This window comes from Salmo salar, chromosome 24, assembly GCF_965601325.2.
Source record: "Salmo salar chromosome 24, fSalSal1, whole genome shotgun sequence".
In the NCBI taxonomy this organism is placed as follows: Eukaryota; Metazoa; Chordata; class Actinopteri; order Salmoniformes; family Salmonidae; genus Salmo; species Salmo salar.
The window spans coordinates 26053210-26074913 of NC_138314.1; the positions used below are offsets into that span (position 1 = coordinate 26053210).

The 21704-nt window shown below is 42.9% G+C and overlaps 1 protein-coding gene across 2 annotated transcripts in view; it reads left to right on the top strand.

The window, feature by feature from the left end:
• The first annotated feature begins 3494 nt into the window (after positions 1–3494).
• Positions 3495–21704, top strand: part of LOC106585310 (paxillin) — a 35488-nt gene continuing 17278 nt past the window's right edge. Inside the window, exons 1-2 of one of the 2 annotated variants that reach the window (XM_082968608.1) lie at positions 3495–3793; positions 4070–4544. In XM_082968608.1, the coding sequence (XP_082824734.1) occupies positions 4427–4544 (118 nt within the window). In that variant the 5' untranslated portion in view covers positions 3495–3793; positions 4070–4426. Of the gene's footprint in view, positions 3794–4069; positions 4545–6074; positions 6241–21704 lie in introns of those variants that run through there. The other variant, XM_082968609.1, reaches the window with a different exon arrangement.

Sequence of the window (21704 nt, forward strand, 5' to 3'; positions counted from 1 at the left end):
AGCGGCAACAGCATCTAACGTGTTTCAGACATAAATATGTAGCTGGAAGAGTGATTGGATGATGAGTCATTTTAATGGTATTAAATACACTACTGGTCAAAAGTTTTAGAACACCTACTCATTCAAGGGTTTTTCTTTATTTTTACTATTTTCTACAATATAGAATAATAGTGAAGACATCAAAACTATGAAATAACACATATGGAATCCTGTAGTAACCAAAAAAGTATTAAATCAATCAAAATATATTTTATATGTGAGACTCTTCAAATAGCCACCCTTTGCCTTGATGACAACTTTGCACACTCTTGGCATTCTCTCAACCTCCTTCTTGGTAAAATAGCCCTTACACAGCCTGGAAGTGTGTTGGGTCATTGTCCTGTTGAAAAACAAATGATAGTCCCACTAAGCGAAAACCAGATGGGATGGCGTATCGCTGCAGAATAATGTGGTAGCCATGCTGGTTAAGTGTGCCTTGAATTCTAAATAAATCACAGACAGTGTCAACAGAAAAGCACCCCCACACCATAACACCTCCTCCTCCATGCTTTACCGTGGGAAATACACATGTGGAGATCATCCATTCACCCACACCGCGTCTCACAAAAACACTGCTGTTTGAACCAAAAATCTCCAATTTATTACTCCAGACCAAAGGACAAATTTCCACCGGTATAATGTCCATTGCTCGTGTTTCTTGGCCCAAGCAAGTCTCTTCTTCTTATTGGTGTCCTTTAGTAGTGGTTTCCCTGCAGCAATTTGACCATGAAGGTCTGATTCACACAGTCTCCTCTGAACAGTTGATGTTGAGATGTGTCTGTTCCTTGAACTCTTTGAAGCATTTATTTGGGCTGCAATTTCTGAGGCTGGTAACTCTAATGAACTTATCCTCTGCAGCAGAGGTATCTCTGGGTCTTCCATTCCTGTGGCGGTCCTCATGAGAGCCTGTTTCATCACTGCACTTGAAGAAACTTTCAAAGTTCTTGAAATTTTCCGGATTGACTGACCTTCATGTCTTAAAGTAATGATGGACTGTCGTTTCTCTTTGCTTATTTGAGCTGTTCTTGCCATAATATGGACATGGTCTTTTACCAAATAGGGCTATCTTCCGTATCCCGCCCCTACCTTGTCACAACACAACTGATTAGCTCAAACGCATTAAGAAGGAAAGAAATTCCACAAATTAACTTTTAACAAGGCACACCTTTGCTTGCGGCCCGGTGCTTGCAGCCCTGTTAGCTGTTTTGATTGGTAGGCACCTGATTTTCCTAGGTTCTGGCCTTTTCTAGGGAGTTTTTCCATAGCCACTGCTTCTACACCTGCATTGCTTGCTGTTTGGGGTTTTATGCTGGGTTTATGTACAGCACTTTGAGATATCAGCTGATGTAAGAAGGGCTTTATAAATACATTTGATTTAGGCTTAACTGAGTGTGCAAAGCTGTCATCAAGGCAAAGGGTGGCTATTTGAAGAATCTCAAATATAAAATATATTTTGATTTGTTTAACACTTTTTTTGGTACTACATGATTCCATATGTGTTATTTCATAGTTTTGATGTCTTCACTATTATTCTACAATGTAGAAAATAGTAAAAATAAAGAAAAATCCTTGAATGAGTAGGTGTTCTTAAAGTTTTGACCAGTAGTGTATAAAACTGAATATCTGACTTGGTCCAATTTCATAGCATATGAATAACAGATGACAGTATCAGAACCTCATCATTATATGAAACTAAATGCTACAAAGTAATCCAGTACTGGAGGAAATACTGTATTATTAAATTTTAATACAAAATAATCTTCAATTATGTAGGGCAGCTTTCTAACTTGCTGTGATTGGTCACCCATGCAGAATTGACACCCACAAAATGTCCTGTAATGAATAACAACACCGGAAACGAAAGAAGAACGTGTCGTTTTTCTGTGTGTGGCCACTGCTCATGCTCTCAAAATGTCAGCGCCTGGAGAAGACACGTTTCCGAGGTGAGTAGGACGATTATGAGATGGAGTTACCTCGGGAAGCCACCGGGCCGCAAGCAAAGTCGGGAGAAGAGGAATATTGGGACAGGGACACAGAAAGGTGGATTTCTGAGGAGGAATGGAGGGGGAAAAAAGAGGAAGAAGAGGAGAAAGAGAATGAGGAAAGCAGAGGTTGGATTTGAGTTTGAGTTTGAGGAAGATGGTGATAAAAATTGAGAAGATTGGTGTCAGGTGATCAGAGTGAGACAGACCCAGTCCTGGAGGTGAAATGGAAGTGAATGAGGGCGAGTTAAGTGAGGTGGAAGGTGTGGTGAAGAGCTCAGGACCCAAGCCTGGCATCAATGGACATGATAAAGAAGAATCTGGTCTAGTAGGAGTGACATTTTTGGAGAAAGTGGATCCTTGCCGTTTGACGAATCCATTTATGGTTTCAAAGTGGGTGGAAAAGGAGTTGGGTGCAGTTGAATCAGTGAAGGTAGCCTGTAGTGGACTTGTGATGTTTGTTGGTGTTTCTTCTGACCAGAGGGAGCAGGCGCTCAGTGTCACACAACTTGGGTCAATATCTGTTTCTTGCTTTGCTATTAGGAACAGGGCATCATTGAAAGGAGTGATTTCTGGGGAAGTATGGAGAAGGAGAAATAGAAGTTGAAAATTCCTGGTGTTTGTGATGCCCACCGTTTGGTGCGGCGCAATCCTGGTGGTGAGCTTGGTGAAACAGAGGAGTCACTGTCAGTTCTTTTGAGTTTTGAGTCAGAGTTTTTACCCGACAAAGTCATGTTACTATATAGCTTGTTAGAGCTTTTGTGCCGAATCCACTGGGCTGTTTCAGGTGCAATGTTTATGGTCATGTCGCAGCAGTTTGTAGGATGGAGATTTCAAGATGTGGGAAGTCTGCAGGGCAGCATGGGATAGATTGTGTAGATTCGGTGGATAAAGTTGTGTGTCAACTGTAGGGGTGCCCATGTTGCTGGGGATCTGAAGTGTCCAGTGCGAGAGAGGCAGGTTGAGGTGGTTAGAGTCAGAGTAGTGCAGAGGTAGTGAAGAAAGTAGAGGAGGATGGGTAAACGGAAATCCCAGAAAATACATGTTGTGGTGGCAGCTGCAGAGAAGTATTTGGGTATGCGAGATTTGACTTCAGAAGAGTTACAGAGTGTATTGAGTGGTGATGTCCCGTCCTCCCTGGCCGTTGGCATGGTGCAGGAATAGTGTGATTTTAATGAGTGTAGGGTTAAGTGGGTGTAGTGCACAGGAGGTTGGTGGCACCTTAAGCAGTGAGGACGGGCTCGTGGTAATGGCTGGAGCGGAATCAGTGGAATGGTATCAAATACATCAAACAGACATTATTATTAGCCGTCCTCCCCTCAGCAGCCTCCAGAAGTGTAGGGTTAGTTTTCATTTTGTATCACAAAGTATACTGGATTTATATTATAGTCCAGTTGGGGGCGGTAACGCAACATATTGGATGCCAGCCGCCGTTGAACTCCGAAGAAGAAGAAGATGACGACTACGAAGATTACGTAGCATTTGTAAGATATTATGCCACGTTAAAAAAAACTGGGAACGAGGTCAACTCATGACGTAAGTGACCGTTCAAATCGATTTTTCACCGTTTTTTTTTTTAGTTCCCAGTTGTTTTGAACCCACAGAAGTCAGAAGTCGAAGATTTCCCGAGTTCCCAGTTTCCAGTAGTTTTTAACGCGGCATTTTTAAAAACAAGTTTAGACATGGCATAAAAACACGAGCTCAAGGATCGAGCACCGCTAGAGGCGAGACTTTCAATTGGAGTTTGGTAACGCATTTTCAGCAGCGGTTAAGTAAGTGCAAGCTAGCATCTTTAGCTAACTAGCTGTCAAGCCGGTCATCAAAGTATATGTTTCTAGCTAGCTAGATAACCTAAACTGACATTGTTGTTAGCTAGATGTTATTTGCATAGGTTTTCCAGTATTCTTCAGAACCCCTTAGCTGGCTAGTAGTAGTCTGTTTGACATCCTATACTTAACTCTTATAACACAGGTGAATATTTCAACCTTGTAAGAGGATAATTATTTACGCTATTGCCTTCATATAGCAAACTCTCCTGTCCTCCACAGTCAAGATGCCAGTCATTTGTAGCAGCTGTGCTGAGAAGAGTGCAGTGCTGAAACGTCCAAAGAGTGCGTCTTCTGAGCCTTTGAGGAGGAGGTGCATCAGACAATAATAACAGCGCCGCTCTTCAAAGATGGAGAGACTGGGCATTGGTGCCTCTGGCGGGAAGGATTCCACTGTGCTGGCACACCTCATGAAGGGCCTTTTGAGCGCTATAACTACGGCCTGAAACTACTGCTGCCTCAGTGGACGAGGGCATCACAGGTTACCGTGACGACTCCTTGGAGACTGTGAAGACGAACCAGCAGCAGTATGAACTACCCCTGAAGATTGTGTCCTATGAGGAGCTGTATGGCTGGACTATGGATGCCATAGTGAAGCAGATCGGACTGAAGAACAATTGCACTTTCTGTGGAGTTTTCCGAAGACAGGCGCTGGACAGGGGAGCCATGATGCTGAAGGTTGATAAGATATGTACAGGTAATGTATAAGACAAATATATTTGTTATTGAGCAGGCTTATTTTATCTATCTTATTTCAGATGTGTTGCCTAGTTTAAATAGTCCTTCCAGGATTTTGTGACTGACCACAACCCTTTTAGCTAAATCAACATTTTCCTGCATAACATGCGAGGGCTTGCAAATGTGACCAATCAGTGGCATTTGCCATGCAAAATGTAATTATTGCCATAGCAAAATCAAGCATTTTGGCATGCAATTATGTAAAACAAAAACAACAAAAAACGGTGACATCCCTCAGGTCACAACACTGATGACGTGGCAGAGACAGTTCTGATGAACGTCCTCCGAGGAGACATTGCCCGTCTGCGTCGCTGCACTGCCATCGCACAGCCAGCGAGGGTGAGGGGGTGGTGCCACGCTGCAAGCCCCTCAAATACGCCTACGAGAAGGAGATTGTCCTCTACGCCTACTTTAAGAAGCTGGACTACTTCTCCACAGAGTGCATCTACTCCCCCAACGCCTACCGAGGCCACACCCGCACCTTCCTGAAAGACCTGGAGACTTTGCGGCCCAGTGCCATCATGACGTCATCCACTCTGGGGAGAACCTGTCAGTGAGGGAGGGTGTGAAGATGCCCATTCAGGGGACCTGCGGCCGCTGTGGCTACATCTCCAGCCTGAACTGTGGCCTGCCTAGACTAGGAATCGTCAAGCACCACCGCCTCCACAGGAAGATCCTCTCACAGCAGCCTCTGACCCAGGCACAGGAGAGCAAACTCAAGGCTGTGGACGTCTGAGAGGCGTATAGGCAGAACATCTCAGGATCACCTCCACTGTTTCTGTGAAGTTACACCTTGAAATGAGTAACTGAAGATGCCTCAAAACCAGATGTGGAGTTGTTTTTAAGTTTTAGCTTGGAATTGAAGTAGAGACGTTACGTTGCCTCTAACGAAAGAGTAGCCAGCATTTCCCATTTTCAGCCACTGAACAATGGGGAAGTGATAATGATTAAAAAGGTCCTCTTTGCAGTTGCTGGAATCCAAATTCAATTTACATTTGGCTATGTGGTCAGTTAATTTTGACAGCTGATGATTGAAATACAAGTGTATTTTGTGCGGTGTCTGTATAATAAAGCTATTAAACGTTTGCATGGCCTCTTCTGATTTTAGTATGAAAATTCCTCAAGAGAATTATTACACGTACTTGTGTTAGGATTACATTTTTCACAAATTGGAAAAAAGCACAAGCTGAAACATTTTTTTTAGGTCTGAAAATAATTTTCGTTATTTAGGTGGAATTGACCTACGCTGCCTTGTAAACGAATAAAACATATAGGTAGGTGTAGCTGCTGTAAATTGTGTAAAAATGTTTCTTCATCAATCGCGGTTACACTGTTTTCATATAACAATGTTTATTTTAGGCAGCCTGTCCACTGAGGTTTAAGTACGAGCCTGTCTGATATACAGCAGTAGGGTACTTTGTATACATTTGTTCACTCGCTAGAGGCCGCCCTTTATCGAAGTGATTGAAACAACCCGGGGTTCTCTTCATGTCGGCGTATATGGATGCGCGTGCTCGTCGCTGTGCGGTCATGTATTGTACTTCCCAACCAACTTCAGCACAGTGAGTAAACTAATTGAGATTTTGAGAGGAAATCACGGACATCGAAAAACATTTTAACTGGTGAAGCCAATTCTGGAAGTATGGACGATTTAGGTAAGTTCAAACCGTGACCTTTTCTAATCTCAGCCCGTTTCTATTTAGCATAGCGGTAAGTATGGGTGGAGAGAAAATAATGTATTTCGAGGCTCCGGAGATTTCAAGGTCTTGGGATAATCGACGGCCTGGGATTTTGGTAAATATCTGAAGCCAACAGGGAGACATGTATTTAAAGTGTAAACTACGTACAAAAACTTCGAATTAAACATTTTATCTTTTCATGTCGGATTTCCCTCCTTCGAACTGAATAATAAGTAATCTCGTTCGTTGTTTTTTTTTTTTTTTTTAAGCTAAGAATTTATGCAAACATTTTAGCAAAAGTCTGTCTGATGGTGTCAACATCGTTTGTTTGTATAAAAACGAGATTCCACCCAAATTGATTGGCTTTACCATCGTAGGCCTAAAAGTTATGGGCGTATTTTTTTTTTTTTTACTACAATTCGGTCTCAATGCAGTTGTTACAGATGCTTGAAGTTGTCCAAAGTAACACGGAGCAAGTTTCTAACGTTATAGCCTTTTATGTTCAGTGTTATCCAAACGTTCTAAATGGCGACACATTTACATTACATTTTAGTCATTTAGCAGACGCTCTTATCTAGAGCGACTTACAGTAGTGAATGTATACATTTCAAATCATCCTTTTTTTTTTTTTTTTTTCCTGTACTGGCCCCCCGTGGGAATCGAACCCACAACCCTGGCGTTGCAAACACACAATCTCAATATAAGAAAAACATGTGAAATGTCATAAATAGTGTATGTCTGCCTCTTTGAATTTTAATCAAGCTCATTGTCACTTATTGTATGGCAAATATGGTTGTGCCTTCTCCACTGGCATCCTGCTCAAATTAGATTTACTAACTTTTAATGGCAACATTCATGACATATGAGTGAAACTAAATATTTACATATTATATAGTGGTTGGATCCCTACTTATATTTGGTTGTCTCTGACTTTATTTCTAGTGGTAGTTCTTCTGTGCTCATAGTAGGCCTAGTGTCTCTGTTTTATAAATGGGTCTCATGACCCCTGTCCAAGGCTACCCAGCTAACAATTCAAGGGAGAGAGAATTTTTGTAATGTTCCTCTGTGTGTCCAGTTTTCCATTAGTTAAATGAACATTTTATTTATGTTAGCAAAAACCTTCTGAGCATCTTTTCAGCATATTTTGGTGTTAGGTGAAAATTCCCTTAATGTCAAGCGGAACTTCTCTAGAATGTGGTTACAATGTTCTCATTAATGTAGTTTTCTGAGGGTTAGGAGAATATTACACCAAACATACATGGCCATGTTCTCAGAATACAAATAATAATGTACTAGACACGTTTGATAGGAATGTTGCAAGAACATTCCTGTGTATCAGTCGCCGGATGTTTCCGTTCACCTGGAATGCATTTAAATTAACAGGTGTGCCTTGTTAAATGTTAATTTGTGGAATTTATTTCGCTCTTAATGCGTTTCAGCCAGTCAGTTATGTTGTGACAAGGTAGGGATGGTATACAGAAGATAGCCCTATTTGGTAAAAGACCAAGTCCATATTATGGCAAGAACAGCTCAAATAAATAAGCAAAGCGAAATGACAGTCCGTCATTACTTTAAGACATGAAGATCAGTCAATCCAGAAAATGTCAAGACCTTTGAACGTTTCTTCAAGTGCAGTCGCAAAAACCATCAGGTGCTATGATGAAACTGGCTCTCATGAGGACCGCCACAGGAAAGGAAGACCCAGCGTTGCCTCTGCTGCAGAGAATAAGTTCATTAGTTACCAGCCTCAAATTGCTGCCCAAAAAAATGATTCACAGAGTTCAAGTAACAGACATCTCAATATCAACGGTTCAGAGGAGACTGCGTGAATCAGGCCTTCATGGTCAAATTGCTGCAAAGAAACCATTAGTAAACACCTATAGGAAGAAGAGACTTGCTTGGGCCAAGAAATGCAAGCAATGGACATTAGACCAGTGGAAATCTGTCCTTTTGGTCGGATGAGTCCAAATTTGAGATTTTTGGTTCCAACTGCCATGTCTTTGTGAGATACGGAGTAGGTGAACGGATGATCTCTGCATGTGTGGTTCCCACCGTGAAGTATGGAGGAGGAGGTGTGATGGTGTGGCGGTGTTTTGCTGGTGACACGGTCAGTGTTTTTATATAGAATTCAAGGCACACTTAACCAGCATGGCTACCACAGCATTCTGCAGCGATACAACTACCCATCTGGTTTGCGCTTAGTGGGAATATCATTTGTTTTTCAACAGGACGATGACCCAGCACACCTCCAGGCTGTGTAAGGGCTATTTGACTAAGAAGGAGAGGGATGGAGTGCTGCATCAGAAGACCTGGCCTTCACAATCCCCTGACCTTAACCCAATTGAGATGGTTTGGGATGAGTTGGACTGCAGAGTGAAGGAAAAACAGCCAACAAGTGCTCAGCCCATGTTGAAACTCCTTCAAGACTGTTGGAAAAGCATTCCAGGTGAAGCCAGTTAAGAGAATGCCAACCGTGTGCAACGCTGTCATCAAGGCAAAGGGTGGCTACTTTGAAGAACCACAAATGTATAAAATCAATTTTGATTTAACACTTTTTGGTTACTACATGATTCCATATGTTAGTTTTGATGTCTTCACTATTATTCTACAATATAGTAAAACCCTTGAATGAGTAGGTGTGTCCAAACCTTTTACTGGTACTGTATATATAAAATGTAATTTGGAACATGTAAAATACTATTGTTTATGATATTGTAAACATACTGTGCTCTAATAGACTTTATTGATGTATGGGTGAAATGAAAAGTATTGTCATCTCTGCTTTGCCTAGCCCCATAGAAAAAAAAAAAAAGCTAAGATTTTTTTTATAAGTAAACTATTTTCTTTGTTGTACAATGTAATTGTTGTGGTAGTCTTAAGTAAACCATCTTCATTATCACAGTAGCACCTCCAAGTGCCACTCAGACCTGGGAGAAAAGTATCTGGCATTGAAGTGTGTGTGTGATTTTTATTATTTAAAAAAAATGTTTAACGAAGTGTCCCATCTCCTGCTTCTAGACATTTCACCACCTAGATTACAAGGGTTGGATTTTCACTAAACCATTTCATGTCAGCATAAGGCACCTACAAAATCATACATCGACCACTGGTATCGTTTTTAAATTGAGAACATATAGCTGAACAATTTGTAAACAATGTGTGAGTTTAGCTATTCTCTGTGGTTCCAAACTCCCAGTCCTCAAGTACCGCAAACAGTACAGTTTAGTGTAGTCCCAGACTAACACACCTATTTCAGCTAATCATCGGGCCCTCTGAGTTGAATCAGGTATGTTTGTTCGGGGCTACAGTGAAAATATGTGCTGTTGTGGGTACTCAAGGACTGGAGTTGGGAACCACTGCTGTAGGCCTATGGCTGCATTGGAGTTGCATGCCATTATCAGCTGCAAAATGGGTTGACATGGCTGATATCCTGAAAAAACGTGTTTTTAAATAAAATTATTATTAAACTAATTGGAGAGCTTATGACTGAACAAAAAGGTACTGTTCATTTGAGAATACAACACAGAAACAGACAAATTAGAGACAGATTCCCTTCCCCTCTTTATTGCAGGATTTGGCATCTGTGATTTGTATCAACATTGACAAATCCAATCTAACTTTTTTTGTCACATGCCCCGAATACAACAGGTGTAGACCATGAAATGCTTACTTACAAGCCCTTAACCAACAATGCAGTTCAATAAATAGTTACCAAATACACAACAGTAAAAAATTATAAGAAGTAACACATTAAAATAACAATAACGAGGCTATATACAGGGGGTACCGAGTCAATGTGTGGGTGTACTGGTTGGTCGAGGTCATTTTTACATGTAGGTAGGGGTGTATGACACTAGTTCGTCTTGAATAATAGTTAACAATTTAACACAAGTTTCAACACTTAACTTCAAAGAATCAACACTTTCATATTTCAAAGTGTACAAGTAAGCTAACTCATATGTAAAGGTTAGACATTTTATTAACAAGTAGGCTATTATTATTACTAAGGCATAATTTTCAGGTGAACAAAAAAAAGATAATACCGGAGGTGGCCAACCTTGCTCCACTGGATCAGCTGTTCCGGACGACTGTGTGATCACGCTCTCTGTAGCCGACATGAGTAAGACCTTTTAAACAGGTCAACATACACAAGGCTTACCAGGACGTGTACTCCGGGCATGTGCTGACCAACTGGCAGGTGTCTTCACTGACATTTGTAACATGTCCCTGATTGAGTCTGTAATACCAACATGTTTCAAGCAGACCACCATAGCCCCTGTGCCCAAGAACACAAAAGCAACCTGCCTAAATGACTACAGACCCGTAGCACTCACGTCCATAGCCATGAAGTGCTTTGAAAGTCTGGTAATGGCTCACATCAACACCATTATCCCAGAAACCCTAGACCCACTCCAATTTGCATACCGCCCAAACAGATCCACAGATGATGCAATCTCTATTGCCCTCCACACTGCCCTTTCCCACCTGGACAAAAGGAACACCTATGTGAGAATGCTGTTCATTGACTACAGCTCAGCGTTCAACACAGCTTCATAATGAGCTTTGAGGGCACTAAGGATGCTGGGACTTAACACCTCCCTCTGCAACTGGATCCTGGACTTCCTGGCGGGCCGCCCCCAGGTGGTGAGGGTAGGTAGCAACATCTGCCACGCAGATCCTCAACACTGGAGCCCCCCAGGGGTGCGTGCTCAGTCCCCTCCTGTACTCCCTGTTCACCTACGACTGCATGGCCAGGCACGACTCCAACACTATCATTAAGTTTGCAGACGACACAACAGTGGTAGGCCTGATCACCGACAACGATGAGACAGCCTATAGGGAGGAGGTCAGAGACCTGGCCGGGTGGTGCCAGAATAACAAGCTATGCCTCAACGTAACTAAGACTAAGGAGATGATTGTGGACTACAGGAAAAGGAGGACCGAGCACGCCCCCATTCTCGTTGACGGGGCTGTAGTGGAGCAGGTTGAGAGCTTCAAGTTCCTTGGCGTCCACATCAACAACAAGCTAGAATGGTCCAAACACACCAAGACAGTTGTGAAGAGGGCACGACAAAGCCTATTCCCCCTCAGGAAACTAAAAAGATTTGCCATGGGTCCTGAGATCCTCAAAAGGTTCTACAGCTGCAACATCGAGAGCATCCTGACTGGTTGCATCACTGCCTGGTACGGCAATTGCTCGGCCTCCGACCGCAAGGCACTACAGAGGGTAGTGCGTATGGCCCAGTACATCACTGGGGCTAAGCTGCCTGCCATCCAGGACCTCTACACCAGGCGGTGTCCGAGGAAGGCCCTAAAAATTGTCAAAGACCCACCCCAGTCATAGACTGTTCTCTCTACTACCGCATGGCAAGCGGTACCGGAGTGCCAAGTCTAGGACAAAAAGGCTTCTCAACAGTTTTCACCTCCAAGCCATAAGACTCCTGAACAGGTAATCAAATGGCTACCCGGACTATTTGCATTGTGTGCCCCCCCCCCCCCCCCCCCCCCCACTGCTACTCTCTGTTTATCATATATGCATAGTCACTTCAGCTGTATGTACATGAATGTATAGTTAAAGTCAGATGTTTGCATACACTTAGCCAAATACATTTAAACTCAGTTTTTCACAATTCCTGACATTTAATCCTAATAAAAATTCCATGTCTTAAGTCAGTTAGGATCACAACTTTATTTTAAGAATGTGAAATGTCAGAATAATAGTAGAGAGTGATTTATTTCAGCTTTCCACATTCCCAGTGGGTCAGAAGTTTACATACACTCAATTAGTATTTGGTAGCATTGCCTTTAAATTGTTTAACTTGGGTCAAACATTTCGGGTAGCCTTCCACAAGCTTCCCACAATAAGTTGGGTGAATTTTGGCCCATTCCTCCTGACAGAGCTGATGTAACTGAGTCAGGTTTCTAGGCCTCCTTGCCCGCACAGGCTTTTTCAGTTCTGCCCACACATTTTCTATAGGATTGAGGTCAGGGCTTTGTGACGGCCACTCCAATACCTTGATTTTGTTGTCCTTAAGCCATTTTGCCACAACTTTGGAAGTATGCTTGGGGTCATTGTCCATTTGGAAGACCCATTTGCGACCAAACTTTAACTTCCTGACTGATGTCTTGATGTTGCTTCAATATATCCACATACTTTTCCTGCCTCATGATGCCATCTATTTTGTCAAGTGCACCATCCCCCTCCTGCAGCAAAGCACCCCCACAACATGATGCTGCCACCCCCGTGCTTCACGGTTGGGATGGTGTTCTTCGGCTTGCAAGCTTCCCCCTTTTTCCTCCAAACATAACGATGGTCATTATGGCCAAACAGTTCTATTTTCGTTTTATCAGACCAGAGGACATTTCTCCAAAAAGTACGATCTTTGTCCCCATGTGCAGTTGCAAACCGTAGTCTGGCTTTTTTTTATGGCGGTTTTGGAGCAGTGGCTTCTTACTTGCTGAGCGGGCCTTTCAGGTTATGTCGATATAGATACTTTTGTACCTGTTTCCTCCAGGTCCTTTGCTGTTGTTCTGGGATTGATTTGCACTTTTTGCACCAAAGTACGTTAATCTGTCGGAGACGGAATGCGTCTCCTTCCTGAGCGGTATGATGGCTGCGTGGTCCCATGGTGTTTATACTTGCGTACTATTGTTTGTACAGATGAACATGGTACCTTCAGGCGTTTGGAAATTGCTCCCAAAGATGAACCAGACTTGTGGTGGTCTGCAATTTTCAGCAAGGTCTTGGCTGATTTCTTTTGATTTTTCCCATGATGTCAAGCAAAGAGGCACTGAGTTTGAAGGTAGGCCTTGAAATACATCCACAGGTACACCTCCAGTTGACTCAAATGATGTCAATTAGCCCATCAGAAGCTTCTAAAGCCATGAAATAATTTTCTGGAATTTTCCAAGCTGTTTAAAGGCACAGTCAACTTAGTGTATGTAAACTTCTGACCCACTGGAATTGTAATACAGTGAAATAATCTGTCTGTAAACAATTGTTGGAAAAATTACTTGTGTCATGCACAAAGTAGATGTCCTAACCAACTTGCCAAAACTATAGTTTGTTTACAAGAAATTTGTGGAGTGGTTGAAAAACAAGTTTTAATTACTCCAACCTAAGTGTATGTAAACTTCCGACTTCATCTGTATGTACATGCTTCCTGAAATGGCCCGACCAACCAGTGCTCCCGCACATTGAGTAACTGGGCTATCTGCATTGTGTCCTGCCACCCACCACCCGCCAACCCCTCTTTATGCTACTGCTACTCTCTGTTCATCATATATGTATAGTCTCTTTAACCATATCTACATGTACATACTACCTCAATCAGCCTGACTAACCGGTGTCTGTATGTAGCCTCACTACTGTATATAGCCTCGCTACTGTCTTTTAAATGTTTTTATTTCTTTACTTACCCATTGTTCACCTAATACCTTTTTTGCGCTATTGGTTAGAGCCTGTAAGTAAGCATTTCATTGTAAGGTTGTATTCGGCACACGTGACCAACTTTGATTTGATCTACTTGGTGAGCAGACTTCTGTTCCAACTAGCAATAGCGCACTTGATTATTAACCAATTATGTTCGATCCAGTGAATCAGGTGTGTTTGTGCTGGACTGGAACAGAATCATGCACACCCAGCAGGGTTGGCCTGTTCCAGTTGTAATGTGACTTTTAAACTTCATTTTAGTTAACATTTTGCTAACCTTGTTACACATACAATCCATGGTATACGAGGATGAACCCTTATTCTATTGGGACCTCTTCATCTGCACACCGGGTATCACAGCTCTCTGTATCTGAGGACAGAACAAAATGATCTTGTGTCCATGTGCTGGCTTTGTGTGCTGCAGCCCGAAGCACAGCTCAGGCCTGTTTTTGATTTTCATCTAAAAGCATTGCGTCTCCTGCACTAGAGTCTGCAATGGTCCGACTACACAATATAATGTTGGGTGCATTAAGCCATGCTCTGTTTCTGTTCTTTTAAAAATTTGATCTGATGTATTGTCATTTTCTTTCCACAACTGAAAGCCTAGGTCAGAAAATCACGGTTCGCCACTGCAGTTATCAGTTAATCTGACAATTCTCTCATTGATTTGATTTCCTTATTTCAGCAATTTTAGGGCTTTTTGTATAGTTGTCTAATGTTTGTGGGCCATATAACCCTGTTTTTAATGTTACTCCTGTTTACACCTATCCAGTTGTTTCACAAGTGCCTACAGAGAAAGGGTTAGGGTTTGCTTCTGGATAGGTCCTAACTATACTGGCCCATTAAGCAAGCACATGCCCTAAGGATATCCTAGTGGTTATGGCGTTCGTCATAAGTGCTGGTGGCCTGGGTTTGAGACCCGCAAGGGAAGTCACACTACCTTCACATTCTTATAAATATATGTTCATGTCATTATTTGACAACACCCCTAACTTACACTTTATATACAAACGTGTGTGGACACCCCTTAAAATTAGTGGATTCGGCTATTTCAGCCACACCCGTTGCTGACAGGTGTACAATCGAGCACACTGCCATGCAATCTCCATAGACCAACATTGGCAGTAGAATGGCCTTAATGAAGAGCTCAGTGACTTCTTCAACGTGGCACGGTCATAGGTTGCCACCTTTCCAACAAGTCAATTTGCCAAATTTCTGCCCTGCTAGAGCTGCCCTGGTCAACTCTAAGTGCTGTTATTGTGAAGTGGAAATGTCTAGGAGGAACAATGGCTCAGCCGCGAAGTGGTAGGCCACACAAGCTTGGTGGAAGAGGAATAATGGTCTGGGGGTGTTTTCATGGTTTGGGCTAGGCCCCTTAGTTCCAGTGAAGGGAAATCCTTAACACATTGACATTCTAGATGATTCTGTGCTTCCAACATTGTGGCAACAGTTTGGGGAAGGCCCTTTCCTGTTTCAGCATGACAATGCTGTATGGACCGCACAAAGTACATACAGAAATGATTTGACTAGATTGGTGTAGAAGAACTTGACTGACCTGCACAGAGCCCTGACCTCAACCCCATCAAACTCCTTTGGGATGAATTGGAACACCGACTGCGAGCCAGGCCTAATCGCCCAACATCAGTGCCCGACCTCACTAATTCTCTTGTGGCGGAATGGACGCAAGTCCCCGGAACAATGTTCCAACGTCTAGTACAAAGCCTTCCCAGAAGAATGGAGGCTGTTAAAGCAGCAAAGGAGGACCACTCCATATTAATGGCCATGATTTTGGATTGAGATGTTTGACAAGCAGGTCTCTATGTACACTACATGACCAAAAGTATCTAATTAAAATCAGTTTCTCGTTGAAAGATGGGAATCTGTAGGATTACACCTGGAGCACAAATCGACCACCTTTCCACTACCTCATAAATGATCAGTATTTATTAATTCTATTTAGCTGAGCAACGCTCTCTCTTCTTGACATTTAATGTGGAACAATGACAAAATAGTTTATCATACTGATTCGGGAGTAAGATTAAAACAGGGTCAAATGCCCCAACAACATTAGACCCTTAAACCGAAAGCTCTTAAATTGCTGAAATAATTAAATCAAATCAATGATGAGAGAACAGTCAGGTCAACTGATACCTGACACAGACATGGTGGTGTAGCAGGAAGATTACTGTATCGTAAACCAAGAGGTTGTTAGTTTAACTCCCGGGTGAGGATATGCTGAATAATACTTACTGTATAAATTAACATGCACAATTAAATCATGTGCGTCAGATATGGAAGCTGAGAACACTATGTTAAAAGCTGTGTGTGTGTGTGTGTGGTGTGTGTGTGTGTGTGTGTGTGTGTGTGTGTGTCCCTAATCTTGCCAACAGACAAGGCTCTGTGAGTGGATCAGTGGTTCACCAATCAGGGCCTAGATTGGCTTGGCAACAGTAACAAGATGAGTAATGACACATTTGGCACAAATGTTCTTGCCACGTTTCCATTAAACTTGTCTAGAATCTTAACAGTTTATGTTCTGATAACATGGCAACTATGTTCGGTGGGACGTTGATGGAATATTCTCCTAACCATCAGAACTGGAGACATGAATATTCTTTCAACGCTCCCATGAAACATGTCTAGAACAGTTAATATCTTAAGTTCTGAGAACAAGGTAACAACGTTCTATTTAACATTAAGGTAATAGTCTCTTGGAAACATTCCTAGGACATCACGGGAACATTCCTATGATAATGTTAGTTAATGACCTATTGAGACTTAAGGGAACGTTCTCTAAAGTTGTGGGAATGTTTGTTAGCTGGGTAGTCATGTTTAGAGTACATACTCAGACATTAGAGTATCCTACAGACCTGCAGCAATATGGGTCTTCAAAAGACTAGAGAACTTTTTCAGATACAGATATGCACTACAGATATTTACACAAACACCTGGAACCGGCCTACTGTACGCCAACCTGCACCGTTCATACTTGTACACACTGATCATATTTCATGGTTACATGAGTCAGGCACTGTTGTAAAGCATGCCCTCCCCCCAATACCAACATTTTATCCTTCAGTCTATTTTCTGTGACAAGATAGCTGACCAGTCATCTGTCACAATTCAGCAGACCTTGACCTCTGGTGCAACTACACTTAGAACTCATTTTGTTTTTACAGATTTCATCTGGTGGCCAGTTCACTAAAGCTGCCTAGATTAGATGGGGTGTTAATGAACAAATGCAATTGCTTTCATCTTCATGCACAGAGTGGAGGCATGTAGCTAAGAGTCTAGAAAGGCCAGCAACAAAAGCATGGCTCTCCTGTTCTTACATCTCATCAGGGTGTGGGTGAGTGTGTGTCTCGGTTGATTGAGCTGATCAGGTGATACACATTTTCATTCTCTCCAAGGAAATGGACAACAAAGTAATATTTTTAATTAAGAGTCCAGCACCCATTTGAATTTGCCTATTTTGAGTTCTGCATGAATGACCCAAAATAGCATGTGTCAGTGAGGTGTGTTTTTGAATTGTTTAAGTGGAGGGATGAGGAGACATATTTTGAGCTTGGCCTGATCTGAGAATACCTCCACGGCTCATTAGATGGTAATGCTGCTCTGGGCCAGTGAAAGGACTGATTGTTAACTGAGAGGGAGCCTGCTGTCTCACTTAAGTCGGGGGAAGCCAGGCCTGAGGGAGGGGGAGAGGCTGCTGTGGAATGTCTTAACATCAAGGCCAAATACTTACTGGGTTACGGCTCACCAACTCCCACCACTGTTCCCCACTGGCCCTGTAAAGAGAGGGCTCTTCACAAACCGGTACCCTCAGTCAGTCCTACTGTGTCCTAGTAAAACCCTATTCCCTGGTCTCTGCAGGGATGCCTCTGATGATGTAGAGCTGCGTAACCCAATCATCCCATCCTCTCCTCTTTCTACTTGGCCCAGTGTACCAGAGATGTCCCTATTTCCTCTCCCAAAAGCAAGGGGGATTCTGTTGTACCGTGTGAGCAACCCTAGGTTAGACAAGGCATGTGAACGTTCCAGAGACTCAGACATGTCTCACGCAGCTCCGATCAGGTGGTGGCCAGGTCCAGCCCAAAGTCCAGAACCATTACTGATGTGGCTGCAGTGCAGCTGAGCTTTCTCCCAGATGTGACTCTTTACCCACATGTGACAGTCAGTGTCAGATGGCCTGTCTTACTGGTGTGTTTGTGTGGCGTGTCCCCACTCTCCTCTCTGTATGAATTCCTCAGGAGCCTGTATGATTGACTCTCCATGCTTGGGAAACACACAGCTGGGCTGTCCCTGTGGGCTGAAGCAGCCTTTGTTTATGTCAAGACCAGTCATCAAGATAGGAGTGGTGTGTAGGTGGGTAGCTGGTTGAGAGGACAACATTATAGAAGAGACAACGTTGCAGTCTGTTGAACAGTAATTTAATCACATTTAATTTTGTACATGCTTCGTGAACAACCGGTGTGGACTAACAGTGAAATGCTTACTTACGGGTCCTTAACAATGCAGAACGAAAGAAAGATAAATAATAGAAAAGTAAAACGCTGAATAATAGATACAGAATGAGTAGCAATAACCTGGCTATATACAAGGGTTACCAGTACTGAGTCGATGTGCAGGGGTATGAGGTGATTGAGGTAAATATGTACATATAACTAGGATTAAAGTGACAGAGGGTAAAAAGTAGCATCAGGATATGTGATGAGTCAAAGTTAGTTCAAAAAGGGTCACGCCAGATAACCAAATAGCTACATGGACTAACTATTTAGCTTTTGGGTAGAAGCTGTTCAGGGTCCTGTATCCTCTTTTGAGGAGATGTGGACTGTATTCGTTGATTACCTTGTAGAAAAATTGCCATATTCCCTTATTCAAGAGAGGACTGGCTGCACGTTAAATGGTGTGGTCCTTGGGCTTGGGCGATGCCCCGATATACGGTATAAAATGTCTATTTCTAAATACAGACGGTATGATTTTAAATACCGTTTATAAAATATATATTTTTGGGGGGGAGGGGGCTGCAGGGGTGCTATGCCAAGTTAAGTATAACTATAAGAAATGTAAGATGTGTCATGATATCTAGCTCAGGGCTCTTGCTATGCATTTGGTTTACTAGCTAAGTGGCTAGATATCAAGCTTCTTGGTTACAACAGAGACATTCAATCCCCTCCTGGATCAACATCCCTGGTGCCTAAATTGTTTTGTGCATCCCCCCAAAAAACATATTTATTATAGCGCCCCTTGTGTGCACATTTGGTAATACCATATACCCCGGTATGGTACAGAAATGGAATGAAAATCTGGATACAGCCCAACACTAGTGGTCCTAAATGTTTACGATATTTGCCAACCACACTCTGTAACTTAGACAACATAGCTTTCCTTACAACTTTGGCAGTTGGTGAGTTTCTGTATTTCAGTATGTCAGCAGTGGGCAAGTGTTACCAAACTAATCATCACCCCCAGGGACCTGTAGGGTTTCTCCCTATATGCCTACCACTACTGTATGTTTGTGTGGGCCTGCCTTCTGAACTAATGCGAGGGTCCTGTCCGTAAATCAGTCCAGTCCTTGTGCTCTTTATGTGCTCATTCCACACCCATCCTGTTCTGAGTCTGGGGGAGGGGATCTGCATGACTGACCTCATTGCTTAGGCAATGAACCCTGCCTCACATCCTGAGGAAACATAAGAGAAAACAATGAGCACAATCTGCGTTCAGGGCCAGGAAATGAATGCTCTGCCATTGCTGTTATGGACATTTTTGACCAATAAAAGTTAGTCACGCCCTCTTTCCTACCCCCCCCCCCCCCCCACTCCCACCTCTTTTGCCTTTATTTCCTCAACTGTTTCCCTCTCTCTCACTCTGTCACTATCCCCTCTCTCTCTGGCCTTGTTTCTTGGCTCTGAGAACAGTGCTAATTATTTTCCTGATGGGTCAGTGTAATGGAGCAGGAGTTTCTGCTGGATTCTTCCCACATTACTCAGGCGGGGACTCCCCAGGGCATGTTGTTCAACGAGCTCAGTGTGGAGGATTCCACAGGAACCATCAGTCAATCAGTTGCACTACGACTAGGTTCCAGATGAGAGGAATGCAGAGGGGAAAAAATGAAGAAAAATCTGGCTGGCTGTTTTTGGAGGTTGGTTGGTTTGATTGTGTTGTTGCACAAGCTGAACTTGGAGAAGCGAAACAAGACCGTCTATCCTTGAGGTTTTCACACCCCCTCCAACACACACAAACTCATGGTAGCCGTTAGCTCTCTCACTCATCTATTGGTGCGAGTTTGTTCTCAATGTCTAAGTGTGACTGTGTGTCAAAATGGTCTTTTAGACTTTCCCCTGTCATCTGATTTACTAGCCTGTGGGGAAGTGCTTTTATTTTGGTCCAGCGCTCTCTTCAGGGGAGTGTCATCTTTCGGATATGGGGCTGCTTGGGTGGGTATTTTTGGTGGGTATTATTTTGAAGCCATTGACCCCATCTTGCTTCAAGATTTTTCTCTTTCTCTGCGATACCACACCACTCCCTCTCTGTCACTGTGTCTGTACTCCCTTCAGTATGTCTTTACACTCACTGTTCACCCTTCTCTCTCTGTGCTGTATACTCCCTCTCCCCTTTTCCCTATCTGCTATTCTCCTCTGTGGTATTTCTCTCTCCACCCCTCTCTGGCCCCTGTCTCTCCTGATTGATATAAATATCATGTTGGGAAGGCCGGATAGTGTTACTTTCTACGTGGGGCTGTGGCCAGTTCTGCCCCCAGCTATAAACAGGTGAGTTGTGGACCCTGGTGGTCCATCACTGTATCCAATGTGTTAAAGATGTGGGGAAGATTAGCTTGCCTGCCTGCCTGTTAACCTGGGAAGCATGGCACTCTGGGCCTGCCATGAGTAATAAAAATTGACATCTCTCTTCTCCTGGAATATAAAGTATGTGGTACTTTTTTGATCTGGCCCTGTTATCTAAATTATAGAGTAGTACTTTGATTGTTTTGAAACTAAACAGCCAGATTTTTCTTCATTTTTTCCCCCTCTGCATTCCTCTCATCTGGAACCTAGGCGTAGTGCAACTGATTGACTGATGGTTCCTGTCTTGCCAATTCTAGCCTGTATTACAAAACATTGTATTCTGTGTTTTATCTTAATATTTGTTAATTTCATTTAGGTTACATATTACTGATATTTATAGTCCCTGGGTAAACCAAATCATTCCTCTCTTCCATTCTTGGCCTCCACCTCGTGCCTCTCCTCTGCCACCCTCCTCTCTGTTTCCCTGACTGCTTTCTCTCTCGGAGCTGGACAGTGGAATGTGTGGAATTCTCCATGTACCTTCCCGCCTATCAGATAAAGACGGCAGGGCTTTGGTACGGTTAGGAGGAGGGGGGCTATGGACAGAGGCAAGAATATACACGTACCCACCACCCAAAGAATGCACATACAGTATGCACACAACACAAGGCTGTTGGCCTATGTTTGAACATTGACTTTATGTTAAGATGTGTTCAATGAAAAGGCAGGACAGGAATGTATTGCAAATCTATTTAGGTCATAGAAGCTGCAATAAACAAAGTCAGATAAACTGATCTCTCTGGCATTTAGCCCTGCTTAGAATCCCCAAATGGCAGAATAAATGTTTCCCATAGAAATGAACAGTTGCATAATTTTTTTTTTTTTTTTAAGTATTCAGGATTTCCTCTGAAAATGATTGGATTTTACCCATCTCATAACCTTTACCCCCACCCCTTACAGTACTTCTTAGCATTCTTAATGCCACTAACTCCCCCCAGACCAACTCAGGCCACAGACCATTTTACAGTTCATGTGTCAGACTCGTTGCTGCCTCCCACAGGAGGGACAATCAACACAAATTTATTCCAGTGGCATTTCCACTTTCACAGTCCAGTAAAGAGGAATGTCAGTGTGGCCCTGGCCTAAAGCACTACAGGCAAGTGGATTGTAGCAGACCTCTAGCTATTATTTAAATATCCTCTACTCATTGTTCTTTAGTTTAA